The sequence below is a fragment of the Rissa tridactyla genome, chromosome 14, assembly GCF_028500815.1.
Source record: "Rissa tridactyla isolate bRisTri1 chromosome 14, bRisTri1.patW.cur.20221130, whole genome shotgun sequence".
In the NCBI taxonomy this organism is placed as follows: Eukaryota; Metazoa; Chordata; class Aves; order Charadriiformes; family Laridae; genus Rissa; species Rissa tridactyla.
The window spans coordinates 4,367,973-4,392,075 of NC_071479.1; the positions used below are offsets into that span (position 1 = coordinate 4,367,973).

General features: G+C 38.7%; 2 protein-coding genes and 1 non-coding gene across 12 annotated transcripts in view; all 3 read right to left on the reverse strand.

Moving 5' to 3' along the window:
- Positions 1-891: 891 nt before the first annotated feature.
- On the reverse strand, positions 892-3,706 carry PDCL (phosducin like). The gene is made up of 3 exons (XM_054220290.1): positions 3,538-3,706; positions 2,729-2,910; positions 892-1,645 (listed from the first exon to the last, which is right to left on the reverse strand). Exons 1-3 carry the CDS (start codon positions 3,704-3,706, stop codon positions 1,094-1,096), a joined length of 903 nt encoding a protein of 300 aa, XP_054076265.1. The 3' UTR covers positions 892-1,093.
- Positions 3,644-24,103, reverse strand: part of RC3H2 (ring finger and CCCH-type domains 2) — a 33,098-nt gene continuing 12,638 nt past the window's right edge. For 2 of the 10 annotated variants that reach the window (XM_054220279.1, XM_054220280.1), the window contains exons 6-21: positions 22,651-22,851; positions 22,127-22,259; positions 21,762-21,880; positions 21,289-21,401; positions 20,350-20,658; positions 19,374-19,588; positions 18,429-18,856; positions 17,785-17,994; positions 16,598-16,753; positions 15,001-15,214; positions 14,761-14,845; positions 14,160-14,241; positions 13,648-13,782; positions 12,977-13,084; positions 11,764-11,912; positions 5,756-11,150 (exon numbers count right to left, since the gene is read on the reverse strand). In XM_054220279.1, coding sequence (XP_054076254.1) covers positions 10,952-11,150; positions 11,764-11,912; positions 12,977-13,084; positions 13,648-13,782; positions 14,160-14,241; positions 14,761-14,845; positions 15,001-15,214; positions 16,598-16,753; positions 17,785-17,994; positions 18,429-18,856; positions 19,374-19,588; positions 20,350-20,658; positions 21,289-21,401; positions 21,762-21,880; positions 22,127-22,259; positions 22,651-22,851 — 2,856 coding nt within the window. In that variant the 3' untranslated portion in view covers positions 5,756-10,951. Of the gene's footprint in view, positions 3,720-4,162; positions 4,207-5,755; positions 11,151-11,763; positions 11,913-11,932; positions 12,381-12,976; positions 13,085-13,647; positions 13,783-14,159; positions 14,242-14,760; positions 14,846-15,000; positions 15,215-16,597; positions 16,754-17,784; positions 17,995-18,428; positions 18,857-19,373; positions 19,589-20,349; positions 20,659-21,288; positions 21,402-21,761; positions 21,881-22,126; positions 22,260-22,650; positions 22,852-24,103 lie in introns of those variants that run through there. The other 8 variants (XM_054220287.1, XM_054220281.1, XM_054220285.1 and 5 more) reach the window with 8 other exon arrangements.
- Positions 22,344-22,457, reverse strand: LOC128917737 (small nucleolar RNA SNORD90). The gene has a single exon (XR_008469342.1). It is a non-coding gene; the product is annotated as a small nucleolar RNA SNORD90 (small nucleolar RNA).

Sequence of the window (24,103 nt, forward strand, 5' to 3'; positions counted from 1 at the left end):
CTGCTACTGCCCACCTGTATTGGTGACTGGTCTGTGGGCGCAAGGCTGCGTCCCCACAAAGCCATCTCGTCACCTGTCAGGTCCAGGGGCTACTCGTATTCAAAATACATCTGATGAGCCAACTGAGGCAGATGATATGAAGGCAGACAGAAATGAACTTTAGCACTGATTGAGTAATTTTAGAGAGAGATGAAATTCTGAGGTTATTCAAGTCTGCATTTTGCCAACGAAATTCTCCTTGACGCTGTTCGGCACACGTTGGAGCTCTTTACGAGAGATCTCTCCTTTTAAGAGGCAGAGATCATTTTCTGATGAAGTGACTACTATGAACTCTAAGGGTGGGTATTTTAAAAAACAAGAATATATTGGGAGCTGTAATTGAAAGAAAATTTTCTCATTGAAGTCTCAGGCAAGGTTAAAGGAAGAACTCTCTTCACCCGAAAAGCAATTTTCAGGACGAAGCCAGGGGCAGTTGTTATTTGTGAGAAAGGAACAAAAAATTTCATTCCAAGTTTTAAAACCAGAAGGTACTTCCAAGAATGGAACTGCAAACTGGGGAACAGAAGACGGGACCTTGCACTCTTAACTGGCATCAGTTCAGCTCCAGGTTAATAAAAGTCTTGAATGCTTAAATACCTCCTCATTTGCAGTCTCAATTCTTGTCTTAGTGAGTGGGTGGCCACATCTCAATCCAACTGGTATTCACACTACACTGTTTCAGGAAACCTGTAAGGGGACTGACCATACACAGCTGATCTGAGAACTAAATGTTTAAAAAAAACCTAAGTGATCTGAAGAACAGAAATGACAATACACAATTTCCTAAACTTAATGAATTGTGTTAGAACTTCAGGTTTAGTAAAATACATTTGAATTGGATAAAAGCAAGACTGTTTTAGTGTGTACTTTATTGAATTAATGTAAGAAACTGCTATGAATTCCTTATGTTATTTTTAACAAATTTTTAACAAGCAAAAGTCAAAGTGCATGAAGGGGAAGAATACATACCCACACTACAGCAGAAAGAGAACAATCCCTAGCACAAGAACATCCCACAGTACAACTACACCTGCTGTCCCTTGCTCTACGTGCTTCAGTCTATTTCCAGATCACTGTCTTCACTGTAACATGCAGATGGATTACGTATAGAAGTCAGGAGCACTAGGTCTTTTTCTGGAAGCAAACCACATTCCTGCAAAAAAGCCTCCAGGTCTACAGCAAAAAAATCTTCTCCAAGCTGGTCAGTGATTCGCACAAAATTGCCGATGAGCTCACCTGCCTTATAGACCAGCAAAGCTGGCAGAGCGTTATTAGTAAAGCGGGTGCTGGCGCCAATGAGCGAACTCTTCACTCTGCAAAATTTAACTGTTGGGTACTCAGCAGCCAGGCAGATCATACAGCCGTTCAGGGATTCAGTGCCAGGGATATCATCTTCATAAATATGGATCATGATCAGCGTGCTCTTATGCTCTTTATCAACTGTGTCCAAAAACGCTTCTCCACTGGTAATCTCAAAAACCTGTTTAAATTGCTGCCCACTGTACAATTGCTGTCTCATCTCCTCCATTCGCTGCTTCCTGTATCGCTGCAAAAATTCCTCATCATCTTCATCATTGTGAATCATGTTATATTCTTGTAACGTCATCTAAAAAACACATACAAAGATACATGAAAAAGAAAAAAGATCTGCATCACTATATGGGTCACTTGTATAATGAGAATTTAAATCAAGAGGATTAATGTGGGTCACTCATCGTTAATAACAGCAAAGTGCAACCCATGAAGGCTCAAGCACCCTCTGTATTATTCTCCACTTTGATCTAATTAGAAACCATGTCCAGTGGGAACAGCGATTTCAGCCGTGGGTATTCCAGTTTCCACAATCTGCACTAATAACGCAAGTGGCTGCTCCATGCTCCCACTTTAACCCAGGTTAATGGTGGCTCTGTGCTTTCACTAAGCTATGAGCGCTGATTCGGGTACCGTGCCTGACCTAAGACTAGCTTCTTTTTCATTAGCTTTTTCATTTAGTTTTTTAGTTAATGTTTTGTGGCAACCACATGCACTCTCTTGTCTGTAGAACTAAAATTAACAGGATTTTATGTATTTTGTATCTGTTCACTTGCTTTGTTAAACATATTTGCATCACTCAAGGTAGAGGACAGTCTGGCCAACTTTCATCATCTGAAAGCAAGAAATACTGTCTGCTAATTAGTAACTTCTCTGACCAGAACCATAAAAGCTAGTTATACAGATCAGTTGATTGAAACCATTCACTACTTCCAACACCTTCTATCTTTGGAGCTCAAAGTCAAAGCTGAATTCTCAACATCCACTTACTAAACTTGAAATCACTGAGGATACCTAAACTCTTGTTTTAGGCACGGGAGGCAGTATTTTTATTTGACTTATTTGAAATACAGATGAGGGAAATCTGGGAAAAGGATTTGGACTTCTTTGGTATAGCAGTAAATTGCTTATTTATTAACACAGGCAAATGCAATGCTCCTGGAATACCACTAAAATGCAAAATAATTAAACTTGACAACACCTGGCAAATACAGTTATAATGCACCTCTTATACCACTGCTGTGCTTCTATTTACTAGGGAGAAACAATATATATCTACTGACAGACCAAGGATTCCTATCTGCTTCACGTACACAAAGGATGAAACTGAAAATGTTAAACATTCAAGTGGCATTTTAATTCCTTCGTGCCATGCTACCTTTCCATTGATTTTTTCCTGAAGCTCTTTCTGCTTCTGTTTATCAGTTTCCTCATCTAAGTGAGATCTACATGTCATAGACAACTTTTTTATGAGTCGTTCCATTTCTCTGCGCTGCTCCTGCCGCTGTTCAGTTTCCAGTTGTTTAAATCTTCGCCAGTCATTAATGACTCCTTTGGGACCTGGAATTAAATATGTATGTATTTTGTATAAAAGAGTAATAAAATTACACCTAACATTTAAAAGTCAAGTAATAATTTATAAGTTCGCAGTAAAATAGTGGCCCTGTCATAAACTTTTTGTATACTGTGCAAATCATTGAAATGAAACAGAAGTAACTTGCCATTTACATGTCCTTGATCTTGTATCTATTTTATTTTTTAAGACTAATGTTTGTCTAACTTGGCTACTCTCATAACTGTCCCTATGATTATTCCAAAGATTAATATCTGTGTTCTTGAACCACCAGCCTTCAAGAATTCCCCTATTGTTAGCACGGCTTTTCGTAAGAACAAAAATAATGATAGGAAAGTATAATTAAGTTTGCCAATGCTCTTGTACAGAAGTACACCCTGTGATGTAAACAGCGTTAATTCTTACAGACTGCACCTTGCTGTTACCTTGCTGCTGGAGCCCAGTGGAAAGAGTTACTTTTTCAAGTGCTCTCTAAGTGTGACAGTTTAGTACTATAATTCTTCCATTCTTCCTTCAGGTGAAAGACTTCATTTGGAATAATTAATTTTAGAAAAGCGCACAAATCATCCAATAAAAAAAGTATTTACAAAACAACTAGTTTGATATGACGATACCTGTGTTGACTGCACTGCCATCGCTGCTGAGCTCTACTTCCCCAACGCTTTCAGGAACGGTGCTCTCCCCTTCTTTATCTTCTTTCTCACTGTCTTCATCCTCACCCTCACTACTGCTGTAATAATACTGCAGCTTCTCACCAAGCAGTTTATCATCCAAAGCCGTCATTATGTTCTAAAAACTAAACAAAATGGAGAATGTATCTCTTATTCAAATACGCATCGCGAGACACCACTTCAAATGCATAATGATGGTCCTTTAATTCCTTAGAGCAGTTTTTTAGCCACATAAGAACAGTTTACAGCCCAGTATCAAACAGCCTACAGTGCAGTCAGTCACATGAGTTAATTCTTAGTCACAATTTCAAACTCACTTAAGTTAAAAACCTTTATGAACAGAACTGCTTTGAAGCTCACTCGTGCAGAAACACTTAATGTGTGTTCTCATTCATGGAGAATGAATTTTCTAACCGTGATTCATGAGTCTTATCAGCCTCACTCAGATAGCTCCACGAGGTTGATTTCCCAGTTATTGAAATTTAAATTTCCAGTATTATTTGCATTATTTTTATTTGTTTGAGCTGAAGAATTATCAACGTAATTAATTAAATTAAAATGTGCTGACCTTTATTCCTTTCCAGTCTTTCAGAGGCAAGCTTCTATCAAAACCTGGAAGAACATCAATTCAAATTGTCGAAGGCAATCTCAAAAAACTTTTGCAGAAATCCGTCACGTTTAAATAACATAACACATGCAAGGAAAACAGTTTAAAGGAAATCTAACCACCTTTGCTGTTTAATAAAAAAGATTATTCTCAAACACAGAAAACATACTGAGTATTGAAACAGAATATACAAATGTTCAGTGCGGTCAGTGCTAGTTTCATAAACAACACTTCCAGGCAAAGAAATAATACATCAAAAGCAAGATCTTCATGTCTGTCATCTTTTCTTCTGTTCACTGTTCACATCGGTCATATTCACAGAGCTCAACAGCATCCTGTTTGCATGGACAACACCGAAATTAGATGCTGACACACTGATAATGTGATTGCAGCTATCCTAAGAATCCTCACTTTTCCCAAGTTAAACATTTTTTAACCCAAAATACCTTCTGCTAAATAGAAGTTAACAGTAGCAGAATCCACCCTCTACAGCTACTGACAGCATCAGTATTTACGGACTTTGTAAGCCTCGCGCATCAGGAGAACAGAAAGATGTTTCCAAGTGATGGAAAGCCGGGGAACCATGGGGCACGTTAGGAGTCTGGGGGTCTCTCTCCTCTGACTCCTTCCACCACAACCTCTAAAAGAGCTGCTGGTGGGATCTCATCCCCACGGTGGTGTAAAACGCCCGAGAATTACTCTTCTTTGCTGGGTGAGGGGCAGAGAAAGGACTGCCACTAAGGGCAGACATGCGGTTGTGGACCTGTGATGCACAAACTACATCGAAATGTCCACAAAATCTCAAGTAAAAAAAAAAAAAAGCCATTTCAATCAAATCCGTTGATTTGGGCTCTCACTTAATACTGCGGAACTCTACAAGTCAGCCCTATTAATGTATATTTGACAGAGACACCCGAGCACTGTATGGATAAAGTAGGGCTTTTAGTTTTTCCGCCAGCCGGCAGTAGGCTCTGCAGCAGTAAAACGCAGATTAAGCGGATTACCGGGGGGTGGCAGATGGCCCGCGATTACCGAGATCACGGCCCAGAGCACCGCGGGGCGACGCGCAAGAGGCACCGCAAAGCGTACGTTTTTATAAACGCGGATCCTCGGCCAGGGCCTCTGGCCGAGGCAAAGGCAGGACGCAAAACGGTCTGGTTTCAGCAGAAAAGGGCGAGTGCTCCGAAGGTCCGCCCGCAGCTCGGCCGAGCCCCCCGCCCCGATCCGGGCCGCGCCGCCTCCCCCGCCGCACCTCAGCCCACCCCGGGGAGCCGCGCTCCGCCCCGGGCCAGCCCGGCCCGCTGCAGGGGACGGGGGCGGCCGGCCCCAGCGGCCATCCCCGGGCTGACCGCCCCACCAGACCCCGGCCCGGCCGCCTCCGCCTCACCCGCTGCTGCCGCCGCCTTCCGGGGCCGCCCCTGCCGGCGCGGGGCAGGGCGGGAAGGAGGCGGTCTGAGGGGACGGCGAGGAGGCGGGAAGGAGGCGGCCTGAGGGGACGGGGAGGAGACAGTCACCCCCCCACCCCCCTCGCCGCGCTTTGAAGGCAAAGAGTCATTTAAGGTGGACAAATAATTTTTATTCGTGCATGCAAATACATGTCAATACTGCAAACTTCTTCCATCAAGTCTCTCAAACACCGAAAACCAGGATGCTCTATCCGTGACCAGCCAAGCCAAAACCTCCTCACGCAGCGCTACAGCAAACACGGGGCGGCCGGGCCCTACCTCTACCACCACGGGAAACAGACCATCGGGACTCCAAACCCAGATAAAACGGAATAGAATTTACTCCCCCATATATCCCCATTTCATTTTTACAGATTTTTTTATTTATTTTTTTTTAAATTATAGTTTTAAATAGAAGCTGAGAATGCGCCATAAAAATGAGCATTAAATCCATCGTAGCGATGGTGCCTGCTTTATACATGATGGGTGTACACCATCTTTTATTTCATTTACATTTCAATCGAACAATAGATTTGCAAAGAAAATGTCTAATACAGACGTAAAAATATTCACACTAGAGCTTCACAATCGGTTGTACAATTGACAAACAGGCCTCTTTTCCCAAACTTTCCAGCTAAGCAAATTTATAAAATGTAATCAATGCAACAAGAAAAAAAAAATTTTCTTTTAAAACTTCCAGGGAAAAGAATACGCAGTAAACAGTATAAATGCGGACAGCAGATGCTGCAAGCTAACCACAATACTTCTGAGTGGCTGTACAGTGGGTATGTGCAGTACAAATAAAAGCCACGTGTGTTGTATCACAACTACTGTATAATGTACTTGTTTGCCCAGCTAAGAAAATGCATGCATTTCCATGCCTTGGATTAACTGAGATCTACTCTGGATAAATCGATGGGCTATGTGCAAATGACCTTGGCTTTTGGCAGTAATAAACGCAGCCAGGCTCTGTTTTATTTCAGCTTTTACAGCAAAGTCTTGAGTGATTAAAAGCTCCCACAAGCATCCTTCTCAAATAACGGGGTGGAGTAGTACGTTTGGGTATCGGTCATTTTGATTATTCAGATTTGTGTCATTTCATCACTGACAGTCGCTTTGATTTTTTCTTGTTGTGCTCCCTTGCCAGCAAAGAGATACACGGCCATGACTACTGCCAGAGTCAGCTGTTCATTTATACTGGAAAATGGGTCATTTAAAAAAAGCACATTTATTGTGTTCTGCTTGCAGAAGAGGTCCCTCAATGAGAGGGAATTTCCTAACAAAGGGGTTAAACCACAACATAAAGAATGGACTTTTACATACTATAGATAATCTGATCATTTCTCATTTTGTTACACTCTCAAATTCAACATCTTCCTTTAATAACAGTCTAATAATAATGAAAAGTCTGTTCACAAATATGATCAAGGAGCTGCTGGTATACAGTGTTTATGTACAGCAACAGGTACAACTTGACAACTCGTGCTTTAAAAAAGAAAACAAAAACAATGTTTGGAACTATTCTGAGTTTAGATCAAGTTATTTTAAGCGTTATTTCCTCAGCTGTTTCTGACCACTGTGCATTATTTTGTACCTCATCCAGCCTGGTACACTATTATACAAGAACAGCATTCAGCTCTTGAGTACAGGATAAATTAAAATTTCAGTTGTGTTAAAGCACTAAAACCTTCCAAATTAGACTTCTACAAAGAGCAATTAAGAGCTTATTTAATATAATCAGCTGTGTACAACTTTTCTTTTTTTCCTACATCAAATGTCAAACTTTAGTGTCCCTGTACTAGAGTACCAAGAACCAATGCCAGTTTGCTTTGCAAAGAGTCTAACCTTTCCTTTGAAGGGTCTAGTATACATTCTACAATGCAAAATCTGCATAAACACTAAGATTCATTTCTTGTCACCTGTTTACAGGAACAAAATATCAGTAGCAGGGCAATCACTCTGCTGTATGTTAAGAATGTACAGATAATTCCTTTCTCACACAAGCATTCTCCCAGCACAAGCATTAGTCTCTATTAAGACCTATCTGGGAAATGAGGCAAACCAAGGAATGAATCCAGGTAGTGAGGCAACACAATTAACTTAGATGCTAATAATTCCTGTATCTCTTGCATGTGAAATCCCTGCTGTACCCCTAGCGGGGGAAAAAAAAAAAAAAGAAAACCAAAAACACCAAACCAAAACAACCCAAAATGCTTGTCCAAGCAAAGCAAAAGAGCCAATCTCTTTCTCCAATCTGCTACGGGCCTTTTTTCTGACAGCACAGGTAAGTTAGGCCAAAACCTAAATGGAAATCACTGCTATTAACACACAAAGATTAGTCACTACATCTCAGTGTCAGAAAATAAGCCCTTCCATAGCCCAAAGGCACCTGATTTGCAACTAGACAAATGAATACATACTTGTTTTTATAGGTCAAGGGCTGAAACTTCACCAAAGGAGGAAGCCAGAAGTAGGTTCCCACCTGTAGCTTCTCCTGTCAGGGCACTGGAGGGCATAATTTCATGGCAAAAGCCACACAGTCAGTCTCAAAACCGTTAAGACAAAGCTGGCATGCTGTTAAAACCCCCAAATAAGTCTTTTGCCTGTCATTCTATATATTAAAAATTCAACTAAAAAAACCTAGCCTCAGTTAAGAACCAACTTTCCATATGAAGTGTATGGTCATCCTAGAGAACTGCTATATCACGGGACCTCCTGCTGCAGAGAAGAGGCTATAGATACATTTGTTCTTAAATACGCCAATATGGTTGGCAGGAATATGTTAGGCTTATGTAATTTCACTGGACGAACAGGCAAATGTGTGTAAGCAGCTTATCCCAATCCCCCTCCAGCAGAGCACAACCAAGTTTTTAAAATCGCAATTTTAAAATTAAAACGTTAAGGTAAATACACAATCAATTTATGTAGTATATATTCACCCTCAGATCATGCTGAAGATGTTCTGTGGAGTTCTGGTGCACAGAGGGCTCTTTCCCTGAGGGCAAATAAGGACTTCTCAAACCTTTATAGTTTCTCTATTTTTGTAACAAAATAGCAATTTAAAATTTAAAAATCTTTTAAAAAAATTACATCACCTTCAACATGGAAGATCTCACTGTTTAAATATCCATGAAAGAGACATACTTGTTTGCATATCTGTTTTGGAATTACATTGTACAGCAAATAATAGTATCTCAGAAGCATTTCAAAAGTAATATAAATTCATATTTACAGAATGGTCTTGGTATAAAATATACAACAATCATATTTATGTCTAACATTCTAAGTTAAAGTTAACATCAATAGGAAATAAGTTAAGGTGACAAAGGTGGTCTGGTTCTTGTGTCCATTCACTTCAAGTTGCGAGTGAAACAAAGCGTCAGTCTAACCCTAGCTATGAGGTGGCGCTGGCTATAGGAAGGTACAGCAACAGCCAAAGGAAACTAAGAGAAGACTACTTGACTGGTTTTCTACATACATTCCTTTACAGTTGAGTATTAAATAGATGTGTAAGATCTTCCATACTGACACCAGAATATCAAAACTAACCCTTGGATTTTCAGGTATATTTACAACATAATTATTTCATGGACAGGTTCATTAGGAGAGATACCAAACACCAATATTTACTTAGTCTAATCGGTAACCCTCAGGGAAATGCCAACCCCCACCCCCCAGAAGCGTGCACAAAACAGTTATCAAAATCTTACCCGACCACATAGCTGTGATTTTGTAAAATAACAACTCAGACGACCAGTAACATGATCCTCTTTAAGCATTTTGCTAGCAGGAAAAGCCCTTACATGCAGTACACCTGGTGAAAGATCAGCTTGGCTTAAAATATTCCAGTACAATTTTCAGAGTAAACAACTTCACAGAAGTTAATAAAAACATAAAAAAAAAAAACGTAAAGCTTGTCACAAAGAAAAGTAAGAGGACAAACAAGAAGACAGCAATCATCAGGAGGGAGAGTCCTGCTTTTTTTTTTTTTTTTAAAAAAAAAGTGGATTTTTAAGCTTCTCAAAAAAAATATGCCCAGGGCTCTAGTTCATGTGTATTTATGAAAACCAATTTTCAGTTGACACGTATAACATGATTCTCAGTCACATCTTAACAGGGCATAAATTCATACACTTTTCAGTACTCTGAAGGTCAGATAATGCTATATTAATGTATTTTCAAGGTCTTTGAAAATAAGTTGCCACTGAACAAGCAAAAATTAAACCTGAATACAAAATCATGATTAACAACATTTAACAAAGGTAATACAACCGCCTTAAATTCCCAATATTTAGATTAAATTAAAAACAAAACAGTACAAACAGCAATACCATCTTGTTAGTCAGTGCAAACACTACATACAGGGTTTTCAAAGGAAAGCCAAGAGCACCTGATACTTTTTGCCAAGTCATCTGAATTCTATAATCTCCAAGTTGAGAACCATTAATTAAAAAAAAAAAAAAAAAGAAAAAGCCACCCAAAACCCAAAATTGCTGTTGCATTAGTGCATAACCTCTCAAAATGGTTGAAAATTGTTTCACATCTGACTTGGGGAAATCAATACCTAGTACATTAGCTGGAGGACTTAGGCACTTGGTTTACTTCTGATAACTTTACTTGGACAAGTCGCCTGTGTATGTGTATCTACAGTACTAAAGCAGAAATTGGCAGGGGGAAAAATCCGGAAACAAAAAGCTGCAGCAAAGCACTGCACCACAGACCTGCAAGTAACGCAGCAGTGCAAAGCTAATGGTGTGTTAACCCTGTAAAAGTCTCAAGTCCAAATCTCCACCTCTCAGTCTTCAAACAGGAAACAATACTCCATGCAAAGTTCCACAACTAAAGAAAAAGCAGCTGCAACAAGACACAAGTTCTTCTCTCATGAAACAAAATAGAGACAAATAAGTTAGTCTTCCTTTCACTAGATGTATCATCGTAGGATCCTGCTAGTTTAAATAACTGAGTTGTTAGTTTTCTACAGAAGCCATTTTAAACAAGAATGGCTCAGATACCGCACCGGATTGCTACAAACTCATAAAAAGCTGCTTTAAGCTTAAGTAAAACAATGTCCAAATTCCATTCATTTGTGGAAAGTGAACGCCTTACTCTAGTAAAGTAAGTTTTTTTTTTCTTCAGAATGCTAATGCGAGAGGGGCTTGAAGTATCAAAGAGTCCACAGGAAATGCATGACCCCAATATTATTTTTTTTAAAAAAAATATACATTATATAATATATATTATATATATAAAAAGCTAGTGTAAATGCTTCCATGGTGTGGTCACAAGCTGGAAAGATGAATGCCTTTCAGCTGTTAACCATCCTGCCATTTGCAACAGGCTTTAAAAAGTCATTTTTATCCTCAGACATAATGTGAGCAGTTTTCAAACTGGGGCTGCCACCACTGACTGCGGTGCTGATGGGCAGGCAGCTTGCATTGCTAACAGATGTTGGGATCGGCTGACTGAAGCAAGAAGTTACGGGCAGGATTGTTTTCTGCTCCTCCCTGAGGAGAAAAATAAGTTACACAAATATTAAACAAGTACATGCACAAGTATCCGGAACTGAATTGTGTGCATTAAATAAATACTGACATAAACTCGTTTTTAGCAACAGGCTAAACATCTTACTATGGAACGGTACGCTCAAGATGTCAAATGCAGTCTGCCTCATTTTCAAAGGCTGCATTACACATTAAAGACTACAGAACATAGAAACCTAAAATAGTGTATTTTAAAAACTACCTCTCTATGGAGATTTGTGCAAACAGTATGACATTTAACCGTTTGAAGTTTTTCTTAATTTCTGTTAGCTATAAAAATACTTTTGCATTTTTTGCTTACTGAATGTGAAAGGTATTTTTAACAGCTGTGACACATTTCAGTAGATACGATTACAACAATGCATACGAACAATGGTACCATCCTGTGACTTTCATGTTTGTGACCTAATTCTATTTCTGAACAGGTTCTTCTCACTTCACCATGTGTGCACAATGCAGATGTCTAATCCGAGTCTGAGTGGGTACGTCGTTCATCCTTAAACAATCATGCTTCAACTATTCTGATGCTGCTGTTTGTCTAATACTGGCAGACACTGCTGTTTTGTCTAACACTCACAGAATCACAAGGTCTTCACCTAAACTTTGTCTCTTCTGTTCCATAGATTCTTTCTGGTGCTGCTTTAGTGGGTGCCCATTCTCTACAGTTGTTCCATTGAGCAGCTGATCATCTTGAGAACTAATACCTAGCTGTATATCCAGAATCTCCTATAGGAGAAAAGGAGAAATGTCCATCAATACTGTCGCTACCAGCTTCAAGTTTTCCTATCATGTTCCACTACATAAAGCTGTGGAAATGGGAGTCTCATCATAAGACTCCTCATTTTTATTTCATACTATTGGAATGTCTACCACATTTTACTACAGGGAAAAGGAAAAAATAATTATTCAAAGATGGCAGTGAATGACAACAGTAGTATAAAACATCAGTTGCTAAAAAATGGTTTATCAGGTGAGATACAAAGGAGGCAATGAATCCAGTGTGGGCTGTTTCGATAGCTAGGAATAGAGGAAAGGCTAAAGATAAAGGTCCTTCCATTCATGTAATGGCGATTCACAGCTAGTACTACAGTACTGCATCACATACCACAGGCAAACGGAAGCTGTAGCCAGTACTGGAATGGATTATGGAATATGTTCCAGATAAGAACCTTCCTTTCATCTAAGTGTATGATGCTTTAGAAAAAAAAAAGACAATTGATCCTAACGCCTGGAATGAACACCAGAATGTTTTATGACTGCACAGCAAAGGAAGAAATAGAATAGAAGAAACTGGGGTAGATGCACAGAATTACAAACAAACAATGAAGTAGTAGTGGAAACAAAACAACACTGGATTAAAATAATTTAAATGACTTTACTATTAGAACCAGGTGAGCACAAAGTTTAATTTAAACAATCACATTTAAATGTAAGCTTCAATGTAAAACATTCCTAACTACAGTTGCAATACTGGAGGGGAAGGGGAAAGGAACAGGCTCCCCATCATTACTAATGCTATCAAAAGATAAAGAGCAAAAAGCTGAAAGCTATGACAAAGAACAGTGAGCTGGCTTTAATGTCAGTATTATCAACCACCAGGTATCTGAATGAGAAGTATGAGACCCCTAGTGTTAAAATAAGGCAAACGTTTGACATCACTACAAAGACTAAAACCAAAAGGCTTTTGCTGTCAACTTAATCTACTAATTCACAAAGAAATTTTAGAGGTTTTTTAATAACTAATGAAAGCACCCAGTGACCTCTTTAGACACACAGAGTCTTGTACTTACTTCAATTTGTTCACCTTGCCCATCAGGTTCATCTGTATCAAGGGCTGACAGCTCCAATTCAATGTCTCGATCTGGCTTTGCGTCTGCACAATCTTCAGTATAATCAGTCTAAAAAAAGGAATTCATATGTTCTGTAAATATCAAGTTGGCTTTTCACCTGTTTGACACAACACTCAAGTATTAAAGTGAAGACAGAAGATGCATTTCTAGGACGCAATATTTCTACAATACAAAAGAGCTATTCAGACATAAATAGAACTTTGGGCATAGACAGCACAGGATACAAAGCTAAATCTAATCACATTAAAGTACTGAAACATAGAGAGAAAATGAGTACTGAAGTAGAAATTTCTATATAGTCCATAGAAAGAATGTTTAGATTTATAACACGTACAAATAGAACTAAAAGTAATGATTGCATGAAAATGGATTGTCACATTCTTCCAATTTTGTAAATGGATGATTAGAGCAGCAGCATAGCAGGTGCACCTACTTGATCTCAGGGAAATAACTAGGTGCAACAACAACTGTGACTTAACTTGCACAAAACGTGTTATAAATATTTGGGAATGTTAGGACTAAGAATTTTAACTCTTAGTTAAAATGCATGCACTTATGCATACACAAAAAACCACAAAGATTTGTTTCATCCCAATCACCCCTTTCTTTACCTCACCATTCCTCAAATCAATTTCCTTGCTTAAAAGATTTAAGGTAAGACGACTGCCTTCATCTAGAGAATTCCACTTCTGCTGCATGGCTAGTGCATTCGCCTCTCTTTGAAGTAATAACGAGTTACTTTTGGCCTATGGAAAGAAACATATCCATTACCAACAACTACACTTAAACCACGTGTTGTCAAATGGCAAAACAAACCAGCTTACAAAAAGAACAGTTCTTTTGCTAGATGGATAACTATGTATTCCTTTCATGCACCGCATTTATTTTGTTCTGCATTTGCTGACATTTATCAGGCCCACCACTTTCTCCCAAAAATGGCCTCAATGATGTCAATGGAACAGCTCATATTAGCAGTCTTTATGTATCATACTAAGTGCTGCAGTACTAGCATCTAGTTAACCCTTATTGATCATTTTGACAATTGTACTGTTTTCTGTTCATTTTACTAAATTTTTTTTTTTTAAATTAAAAAAAACTCACATGGTATAATATCTGGTCTTACCTGCTGTAACTCAATACTCAGTAGATCTCCAGTGCTGGAATGCTTTCTGTGACCAGACAAATCTGTAACTATGAACCTGTCCCTTTAAGAGAAAGAAGGCAAAAATAGGAATTAAAAACAAGTTCTCTACATCAAAGGCCCCGTAAACTTCATTAGTCTGTTGATGTTATAGACTTCTGGACAGAAACCGTGTGACTAAGATAAAGCACTCTTCATCTTCACTGGGGCTCACAATACCCCAAGACATTACATGAAGCAAACATCTTTATTTTATATATGGGTAAGATGTGGCAAGAAAACTTCAGGGAAACTACTCAAGATCGCAGATTCTGACATGACAGCTTGGCAGTACTGACTCCAATTCTTTGATTAGTTCTCTCAAGGAATATGTTGCTTGTAATTGGGTATTACTGGCTGCATTAAGTATTAAAGACTACACAAGTTTTAATGTAGCTTTTCCAAGGCTTTATGCTGGATTGGAAAAAAATCTTTAAAATTAAGACCGTCTATTAATAGTTACAGATTCTTTTCCCCCCACATGCAGGATTTTGAAGAACTGCAAGCTGTGGAAAATGCTTTTAAGAGAAAAAAAACTCCATACCGTTCCGCATAACGTGCTGATGAAGGAGAATCTGAGCCATAGGCACTCCATCTTGAGTCAACAGCATTGACATAAGGGACATAATCTGTAACAAATTAAGATACCGTTCACTATCTTCTCTGTTCTTAAAGTGGGATAATCAGGTGTTTTATCTCTTTGCATCTTCATTGCTGTAGTAAGCATGAACAGGATGAAACACTCATGATGTGTGCTGCATTGTCATACAAAGCGTATTTGTACCTGATACACTGATGGGCTTCGTAGCACTTCCTTGGGAAGCAGTGGCCTGAATAGGATCTGTCGTGTGATAACCCGTGCGGGATGACCTGGAGATTGCACCCCACTTGGAGATAATCGGTCCATCGCTAAATGGGATTATAGGATCTTCTTCCTTTGCCCTTCTCTGAGTTTCAAACAAATGTACTCTCCTTTTAACATCCCCGCTGTCCAAATCCTACACATTTAGGACACAGAAGATACATGGACTCATTTGAAGTTATTCAGATTCATAAGTCAGTAACTTTCTGACTATTGTTGCTGAATACAATGCTGAAAATCTGTCCAACTGGAGAGCCAAGATGGGCCTCAATGGTTTAACTATTGCCCTTTAATGGCAAACTGACCATAAGAAAGCTATTGACAGTATTAGACGAAATAATTTTGCTTTTCCAAGCTTTTGCTTCCAGGTAGAAAAAGTTCTAGTATGCTTCCTTCAGTACTGTTTCCTATACTTGAAGGAGGCAGTATCAAAGAAGGCTTGGGATGAGATTTGGTTATGCTTGTTTCATAGAACATAAAGGTAACCTGCTACCCTATATAGCAGAAGGTCTCCAAAAAGCATGAGCTCTTGCCCCTCCAGACGGAAGATGTATTCCATGATTCATACTACATATTTTTTGTCCCCTGAAGTCTTTCAGTTAGCTTTTTTTTCTCTCATGGAAATTGGGTGATAAAAAATAAGTTGCATTTTATTTTCACAGATTTGTTGGCATTAAACTGTTTATTAAAGGAGAAAGTGCCTCCCAACCAAGTACGAGGTATAATCTAGGAAAACAGTTCATACAGATTCTCTGTAGGTACAAAGCAGTCAAGATTAAGTTCACGCTGACTATCCTGGGTCCACAGTATTTCAGCTTTTCTCTGTGAGTGTATATTGCTCTTGGGATTAGCTTCAAATCAAAGATTTTCTGAAATAATGGCAACGTAATGAATCATAGAATCCTGAAAAGGCCAGTGATTCATTCATACAGGATGGACCATCGTACTTAAGCCAAATAGAAAATGTGTTTCTGCAGTGGAAACACGTGCTCTGAAGTGGCCACAATGACCTTGTATTAACCAGTCAAGACTGCCACTGCAACGTATTCTGAGACTGTTTTAGGTGCCTCAGAAATTGTAAGGATATGTGCATACACATATACATTCATATAAAGAACTCTGAAGAGAGACAAACAAAATTAAGAAGTCAAAAATGTGTATCCATTCTAATAATCAGAGAACATACTTAAAATTAATGAATTCTTGTCAGTTTACAGACCATCTACTCAAAATATTTTGGTTACAAGTTTGATTTACAGAGATCTGTTATTAAAATAGTTGTTTCAGACATCTGAGAATTTCATTCATGGCACTACATTCTGTCACTGAAGTAAACAGATTGTTTATTTACAAAACTGGGAAAAGATATTCCAAACAACTTCAAATGGGCAAAACTACTTTAAAATACTAAGAATAGAAACTATCAACTTAAAAAAAAAAAGGCTTGTTAACCAAACAGAAGACGTTTCAGCATGTAAGTATCATTACACTAATGAGATAACATGCAGAAAACCCCTACCATTAGCACGGCATTTGAATTGGCAATCACATCCTTGGGCTCTGAGTCGATAGCATTTATACAAGACCCAATAGTGCCACAAGACCACGGTGAATAGTGAGAGAGATGGTCTTCCTCAAATTTAGTTCCACTCAAATCACTGACACTCTCCGAGAACTATGGAAAAGGGAATAAATAAGCAGTGAATAATAAAAATAGGGAATTCAGTCTTAAAATAAGAAAAGACATTTACTGCTATTTCACTGAATTATCTCAAAAGTCACTCAAGGAGTTCTAGCTGTATTCAAGACTCGATTCAGGGACAACATAACCATTCTGTCAAATTTTAAACCACTGCAGCTGACAACTGTCAAAGAAAGGCAGGCAAGTAACTACCTGGTCTGCCAAGATGAGAGACTGAAATCAGTGTCACTACGTTAGTAGCAGGTTTCTTCAGGCAAATACTTACAGTAATTAAGTTGAGAGGAAGCCATGCATTTCCCTTTAATGTATAAGCCAGTGGCAGACAGAAGTACAACTTGGAACCCTCCAATCTGGATGAAAAGGACTAAATCCTGATCTACCCTGACTGTACCCATAAGGGACTTCAAGTACCTTACAGGACCTTTTCTGAATACTTTCAAACACCTCAAATATGACCAAGGGACCTGTCAAATCACAGCAAAGAGTGCTTGGCACCATGGGTCTCAAACTAGTTTCTTGGATGCATTTAATTTACACATACAGAAAATAAAAGTCACAAGATATTTTTTTTCTATTCCATTCTTGTTTACAGAACTTATCACACACGTACACAATGTTCTACCAATGCCTTTTGCCACTTTTAAGGGATATGTACTCCCTGGGACTTGACAAGCATTTGCAGCTTGTTTCAGTCTACTCATCATGTCCTAATACCATTTGGAGTATAAAAGGGAAAGTCCTTCTTAATGGAAAACAACTGTTGTTCCCTACACAAAAACGTGGAGGTTCACAAAGCTGGTTCAATAAAATTACATTTTCTTTAGTAAGGTTAAATTGAATCCCTTCACTTCTTGACCTTTTTTCAGCAATCGTGTTTAGCATCACCAAATTGAATGCATTCACTACTAGATACTACCTTCCTTTTGCTAGAAGATTAAATTAATTTTACGAACAATAGATGGCAGGTAGTAACTCTCTATTAGAAATATTAAATGGCATCTTACAGAAACAGGAAGGGAAAATAAAGTTCTCTGGCTTCCCACCTCTGTGCTGAAATCTACACTGAAGAGAGGAGAAGGTGGTGTTGGAGATGGTGTTGCCATAGGAAGGGTTGACGATACCAGAGGAGTTTTCTGTGTGTGGTACTGTGCCCATTGCTCCGGCTTCCGTCTTAATTGCTCATCATAACCAGTCTTCAAATGACCACAAGGCTCCTAGCAATAATAAATATAGGACTGTATATCCTATCGTACTCTAATCAGAAGGCAAATACTTGCAGGGGACACACTTGACCCCCAAATTCCCTTGGGTGTGTAACCTTCCATTGCTATCACTAGAAGAATTCCACAAGGATTTGGAGGAGAAGCTGGCCTATGTATAGCAAATCTTAAATATGTAACTAATTCAAGCAACATGCATGGGAATTAAAGAGGCAGAGGGGCTCTGGTACTAAGGCAGATTTGAGCGGTCTATTTTACAAGCCCATTTTATTAAGTTTAAAAACAAAACAAGAACTTTGTCCAGGTCACACGTCTTGATCACTCTAACCCCAAATAAACAGATGAGGTCTATGCTAATTATTTACCAACTTCTCAGTAATGACCTTCAGAACCAAGACTACATCCTTCCCTTTCTGGCTCTCACTTACCCTCGGTAAAGGCACAGTCCTCTGTTCGTTTGGAGGTTGACAAGCCACAGAGTAATAGCCATCCAAAGAGTTGTATCTCTCACGTAATGATGTCTGATAGACAGATGAGTGCATCACATCCATGGGAGGTAAAGAATTGCTCCTAATAATATCATCTCGTGGGTACATCTGTGGGCGCCAGATGCGCCTGCTGTCATAAACTGGAGCATACATTCCAGAAGGGACAGGAGGAACTGGTCCATACGGCTGCGGAGGAGGAGGTTGGTAAGGAGAATTCAGTCGATCTCGAGGGGGAAATGTACTGTAATGATCGGCATATGGCACGGAAGCAGGTGGGAGGGAGGATTCTGGAACGTTATTGGACCTCACAAAGCGAGGAACACAGGGAGCCACACCAGCTGGTACTGTTGGAGGTGGTGGATAATATCCTTGAAAATTGGAAAAAGGCATATTTAATGTAACCACAAATGACCCAGAATTTTACACGTTCTAAAACTGTAAATAGTGTTGATAAGTACCTTTAGAGAACGAAGAGTCACACTTTACAAACCTGTTACTGACCCTATCGTATTTCTGTGGAATATAATTTCATGTATGACAACCATTTTTGCAGATGTAGTGCTGACCCTTTACCACCTTGACCCAATTCGGAAAATGGAGTTTCTCTGCCATTGATCCTATGGTATAACTATGTAACTGAAAAGACAGCATCTTAAGCACTTCTTTATATAGTAACAGTTGTCTCTAAAATAAAAAGCTATATTGCTAAAAAAAGTACTTCCAAAGGTCCATAAATAACCATTTCACACTTGGCTTATTCTTTTTTCTTCGGAGAGGATTGTTTGAACACCTCTATCTTTTCTTTTGAGAGCTAGTGAATGACCTGATGCTGTAACACCTAATTTTTGCTTGAATATAAACACGCACACTGCTTATCTCACTCACCTGTCTGAGGGTACTGTGGAACTTCGTATGACAGCTGAGTCCTGGGATCTTGGAAATATTGAACATTATCAGAATGCGGAGGGTAGACGGGTACTCTGGGAACAAATGGGCTGGATTTTGGAGGCACAGAATTAACTTCTGTTCCAATATTAGGAGGACCAGCTGAGGTAGCTGCTGCCTGGCTTACAGGAGTCTTGGGTGGAGAACCAATTTTACTGAAAAGGATTACCAAGAAATCATTAAGCAGATCTTTACTTATTTCAGTTGGTCATCTCTTTCTGTACACTCCCATGTAATGTAAAAGTTTGGGCCATGTCACTTCCTCTGGAATTTCATTTTTTGTACCCGAAACTGACAGTATTATTACATCTCAGACTTTCTCCTAAGAGAACTCAAAAGTGGATATAAATGTTTTGGTATGTACTCAGAAGCTTACATACCATTTTAAAGTGTATTCTGGTAAAGACAAAGGCTTTGAAAAGTTACGTAGAGGCTCAGAGCTTTCTGCAGAAGCATCTGAAATTTTTTAAGGGAAAACCCCAAAACTAGAAGGTTTCCAGGATTATTAAGGGACTGTGCACTACATGCACCCTTCTCGGTTTCAGGAAGTGTCAAATTTTGAGTGCAAGATTTTTGTTTTATTTTTATGTAATAACCCAACAGTAAGCAAGATACCAGGCCGAGAACAACAGAATAAAAGATAAAAAGAGAGTTTTACCATTTTATCTATACTGCATGGGAGCATTCAATAGCTAAAACAACCGATGCTGGCTCTGACAACTTGAATCCACTGACTTTGTAAAACGATATCTGTACTGCAGTACGAGATCTTGCACTACTCTGCAGCCAGTGAGGACCAGCAACAACTGCAAGCCAGGACCAGAACTCAGCATCTTGTTTGCCATCTACAAACTCCATGATGGTCTATAAAAGCAAAATCTTGTGCTTAGTTATCTTTATGAAAAAAGTTACCTACTTTTCAGGTAGTGATTCTGTAGGGGATCCAGAAACATTCTGACCATTGGCTCCAGTCTTCCCTCCCTTCTTCGTGTTCTCCAAAGCTCTCAAGGAGGTGTCTGCACAGCGAGGGATCAACTGGGGAACACCACTTTCTAGAGTAGCTATTCCGTTAGTGCTTGGCACCATCTTCCCTGTTGCTTCAGGGCTTCCTATGACAGAAATGACGTTTCCTGTTGTGGTTGAGACGGTGCTATTTACGCCAACTTTATTTAGAAGGGGGAATGTTCTCACTGTTGCACTGATTTTTTTGTTCCTCAAACGATATCTAAAAACAAACACATACAAACACACACAAAAGACAGATGATTTAACAAGTGCTTATTATTAAGTTTAATGTATTTGCAAAATTAGCAAAAGGAAGGGATTGAGAAGAACATGATATCCAAAAACTACAAGACTTCAAGAACTCGTGCTTATTTTCAACAATCTGCAAATAGAACATGAATGTCTTCCTCGTAACCAAAGATCACCTCCCCTCTTAGAAGATCCACTTCTGCAGTTCTTTGAAAATGGATTTGGGTGAAAACAGCTTCAAGAATGCAAACATTACATACTCTTCAAATAACTCACTTTATTCCTTAATCAATTAACATTTCATTACATTTTCTCTCTTGTAGGTGATATAACCAATCCCTGACAGACACTGAGCCTAGACTCAGTTTCAGGAAAGGAAATTTTACTTCATATGGCATAAAATGAAAAATAGAACTTGAATTAGTTTGCAGACATTGCTTTACTGTACTTTCAATTCCATGTAAAGAGTTGTCACTTCAAGAGATTCACAAATCCTTCCAAATGAATAAACGTACAGAAGAAATTGTTTTCAAAATTCTATGGAGATTTCTCGGATTTAAATTAAAGAGGAAAAAAAAAAAAGGCAGTCTTGCACACTCACTTTTCAAGCTCTTCCTGAGAATGAGCAAATGTACAGTTTGTTCCTCTTGGACATCCCCCTTGCTGTCGAAGGTCTCGGCACATACTTGTTTTGTATTTGCTATTTGGTTGTGGCTTTAGGAAAAAAAAAAAAAAAACAAGCACAGGACATTCCTCTTACAATCTAACAAACATTTACATAAAAATAGGCTTGAAACACACAAAACACATTCATGATATGTTTTTATATTTTACAACTTTAATCAGAAAGCTAAGGAAACTTCTCGTTGATGGGCTAAGTACCATGCCATTGTATGGATCTCACTATATCAAGCTCTGCTGCATTCCATACTCAGAAATGTTAAGTTGTCAAAACTTGAACACAGTAAAAAACAGCGTCATCAATTATTCCACAGAAAAGGCTGTAAATATTTCAGTCACATCTTTCAGTAAATATATATTTAGACATATAATGCAACCATCGAATATAGTTACCTGTGGAGTTTCATGGCCTTTTCTACTGTAATTCTGAATGAAATCCACCAGCCCATGTACCACAGTCTTTACAGCGACCATTGCATTTTCCAGCTGCTCCCATGTTGGAGACGCTGCATCTAAAATTATTAAAAGCAGGCTTCTGTCAATAACTCCAGTAGTATCATAAATAAGAGGTAACTCTTGTAGTACTTCAAAATGCCAAGTACTAGGACAGAACTCAGAGGGCCCTGAAGAAGAGTTTATGATATACTATGTTAATTAATGGGAATTTTGAGACCGGGAATGGAGGTTATCATCTTAATAATTTACTTTGCTAGATACGAAAAATATCAAGAAATGCTTAAAAAGCTTCCTTTGCATACCTGGATTTGGATCTATGTTTGCCAGGAGCTCTAAATGAGGCCTCAGCCTGTTTAAGTTTGCAGGATCCCCCGTGCGCTGCAAGACAATTGTCAATTCTTGTACACTCTTTGCAAAAGATTCTGGAGATTGGAGCTGGAAACAAAGTGAGCATTAGTGTGCTGCATCTTACAACTGTGAACTACTAATCTTAAAAAGATTTTCATTACAGTGGTTCCTAAACAATTGCGTGTCTTCAGATGGCATATAGAGAGTATCAGTGGAGAGAAATTTTATTTCTCAGCTCAGAATCTGCCCTATGAAGCTTCATCATAAGACACAAAAACCAGAATTAATCTTAAGCTACTGAAAACCAAAATGTCTTCATATGAAGAATACACTACCATGGTGAAAAAACCTTCATTCTAGTTTTAATTAATATGACTAAAGACAAAAAGTGAACTCAAGCAGTTCTTGGATTTTTATTATAACATTTAACAGTGAAATCTAACCCTACAAAGATATTAAAATCATCCCTTTGACGAACCTTGTCAATAATGGATTGCATGTGGGATTTATGTGCCAAGTCACCATAAAGAAGGGAAGACCATTGTTCTGGTGATATTCGAAGTCCTGCTTCCATGGCAATGTGAACAATTTGGGCATCATGTTCTCTCCGCAAAGCCTCATAACTCCGAAACTCTTCTTTAAGTTGCATCAGAGAAGAATCTTCATCCCTTTTAGTGACCTAATAAATAGTAATAGTTAAATACTCCTCCTTTAACAAAAAAACTCAAAGTCCGTAAGAAAAAGACAGTTACACAACACAAATTACAAAATTATTGCTTTTGTATATTTAGCATGTACTTCATTTTCTTCCATGTATTCATCCACTTAGCTAGCAGTGCACAGGCAGAAACACCAGCTTCTACAGGATCACAGCTGCAAAACCATACCAACTCACTACTTCCAACTAGGAAAGTAATCAGATTTGCTTAAGTCACAGGAGATACAGTTAGATATTTAGTAGTTCTACCAGTAGTTTTTGCTACTAAAGGATGACTTAAAGAAAAAGGAAAGTCTCTAGAAGTTACTTAAATAATAAGAAGGTAGAAAAATTTTAAGATATTGACATTTAAAGAACAGAATATTTAACTGAGAGCCCACTATAAATATTAAGTATAATTCTTAGGTTACAGAACACATTTGTCATAAAGGAGAGCAATGCAACAGGTCTCATTATTTTAATGTTTAGTTTAGTGATGCGATAATCATGTTTTTAAACTGTGATTCAAAAGAAAAAAAAGACCCATTGAATTAACTTTTCATTCTTCTCCAGATATAAAGAGTTGGGACTGTTCATTTTAAACAACCTACCCCTATATATCAAAAATAAAGCACCTCTTGAGTGCAAGGAGGCTAGATACAGACAAAAGAAAAAGGAGAGAAAATGACAAACGTGTGGGAACACAACGTTGGAGCTGAGGCTGAGAGCATTCTGTGTGTGGTATCCCTCTCTCACACCTGCTGTTGGGGCTGGGGAAGCTCCCAGGACCACAGTGTTCCAAATGTTTTCTTTAGAATGCTAGGATTGGATTCCAAGCTTTGAGGGCACACAGGCCAGTCTGGCATGTCTGGCTATGGCCAGCTCTTATGAATCTAAATCAAGTCAAAAGTGATTATATTAAAACACTTCACTACTTCCTGAAGCAGGCTAGGAGTGCCTACAGTCAGGTTTCATGCCTCTTTCAGGGCAGGTAATTTCCAGACGATGGGCAGTAGTTAATAACGAGGGCAGTAATTTCAGAATCTATAATGGCTAATTCCACATGTGACCACTTGGTTCCTTTTGCAGGGAATTTTAAATATGCAACAAATACTTCATGACAGTTCTAGATAAAATCTTATAGTCTACATTACTTAAATGTGTAGAAACTGAATTTATATAACATCTCACAGGTGAAAGATACTAATTCTAGGTCAGGTTCTCTGGAGCTGCA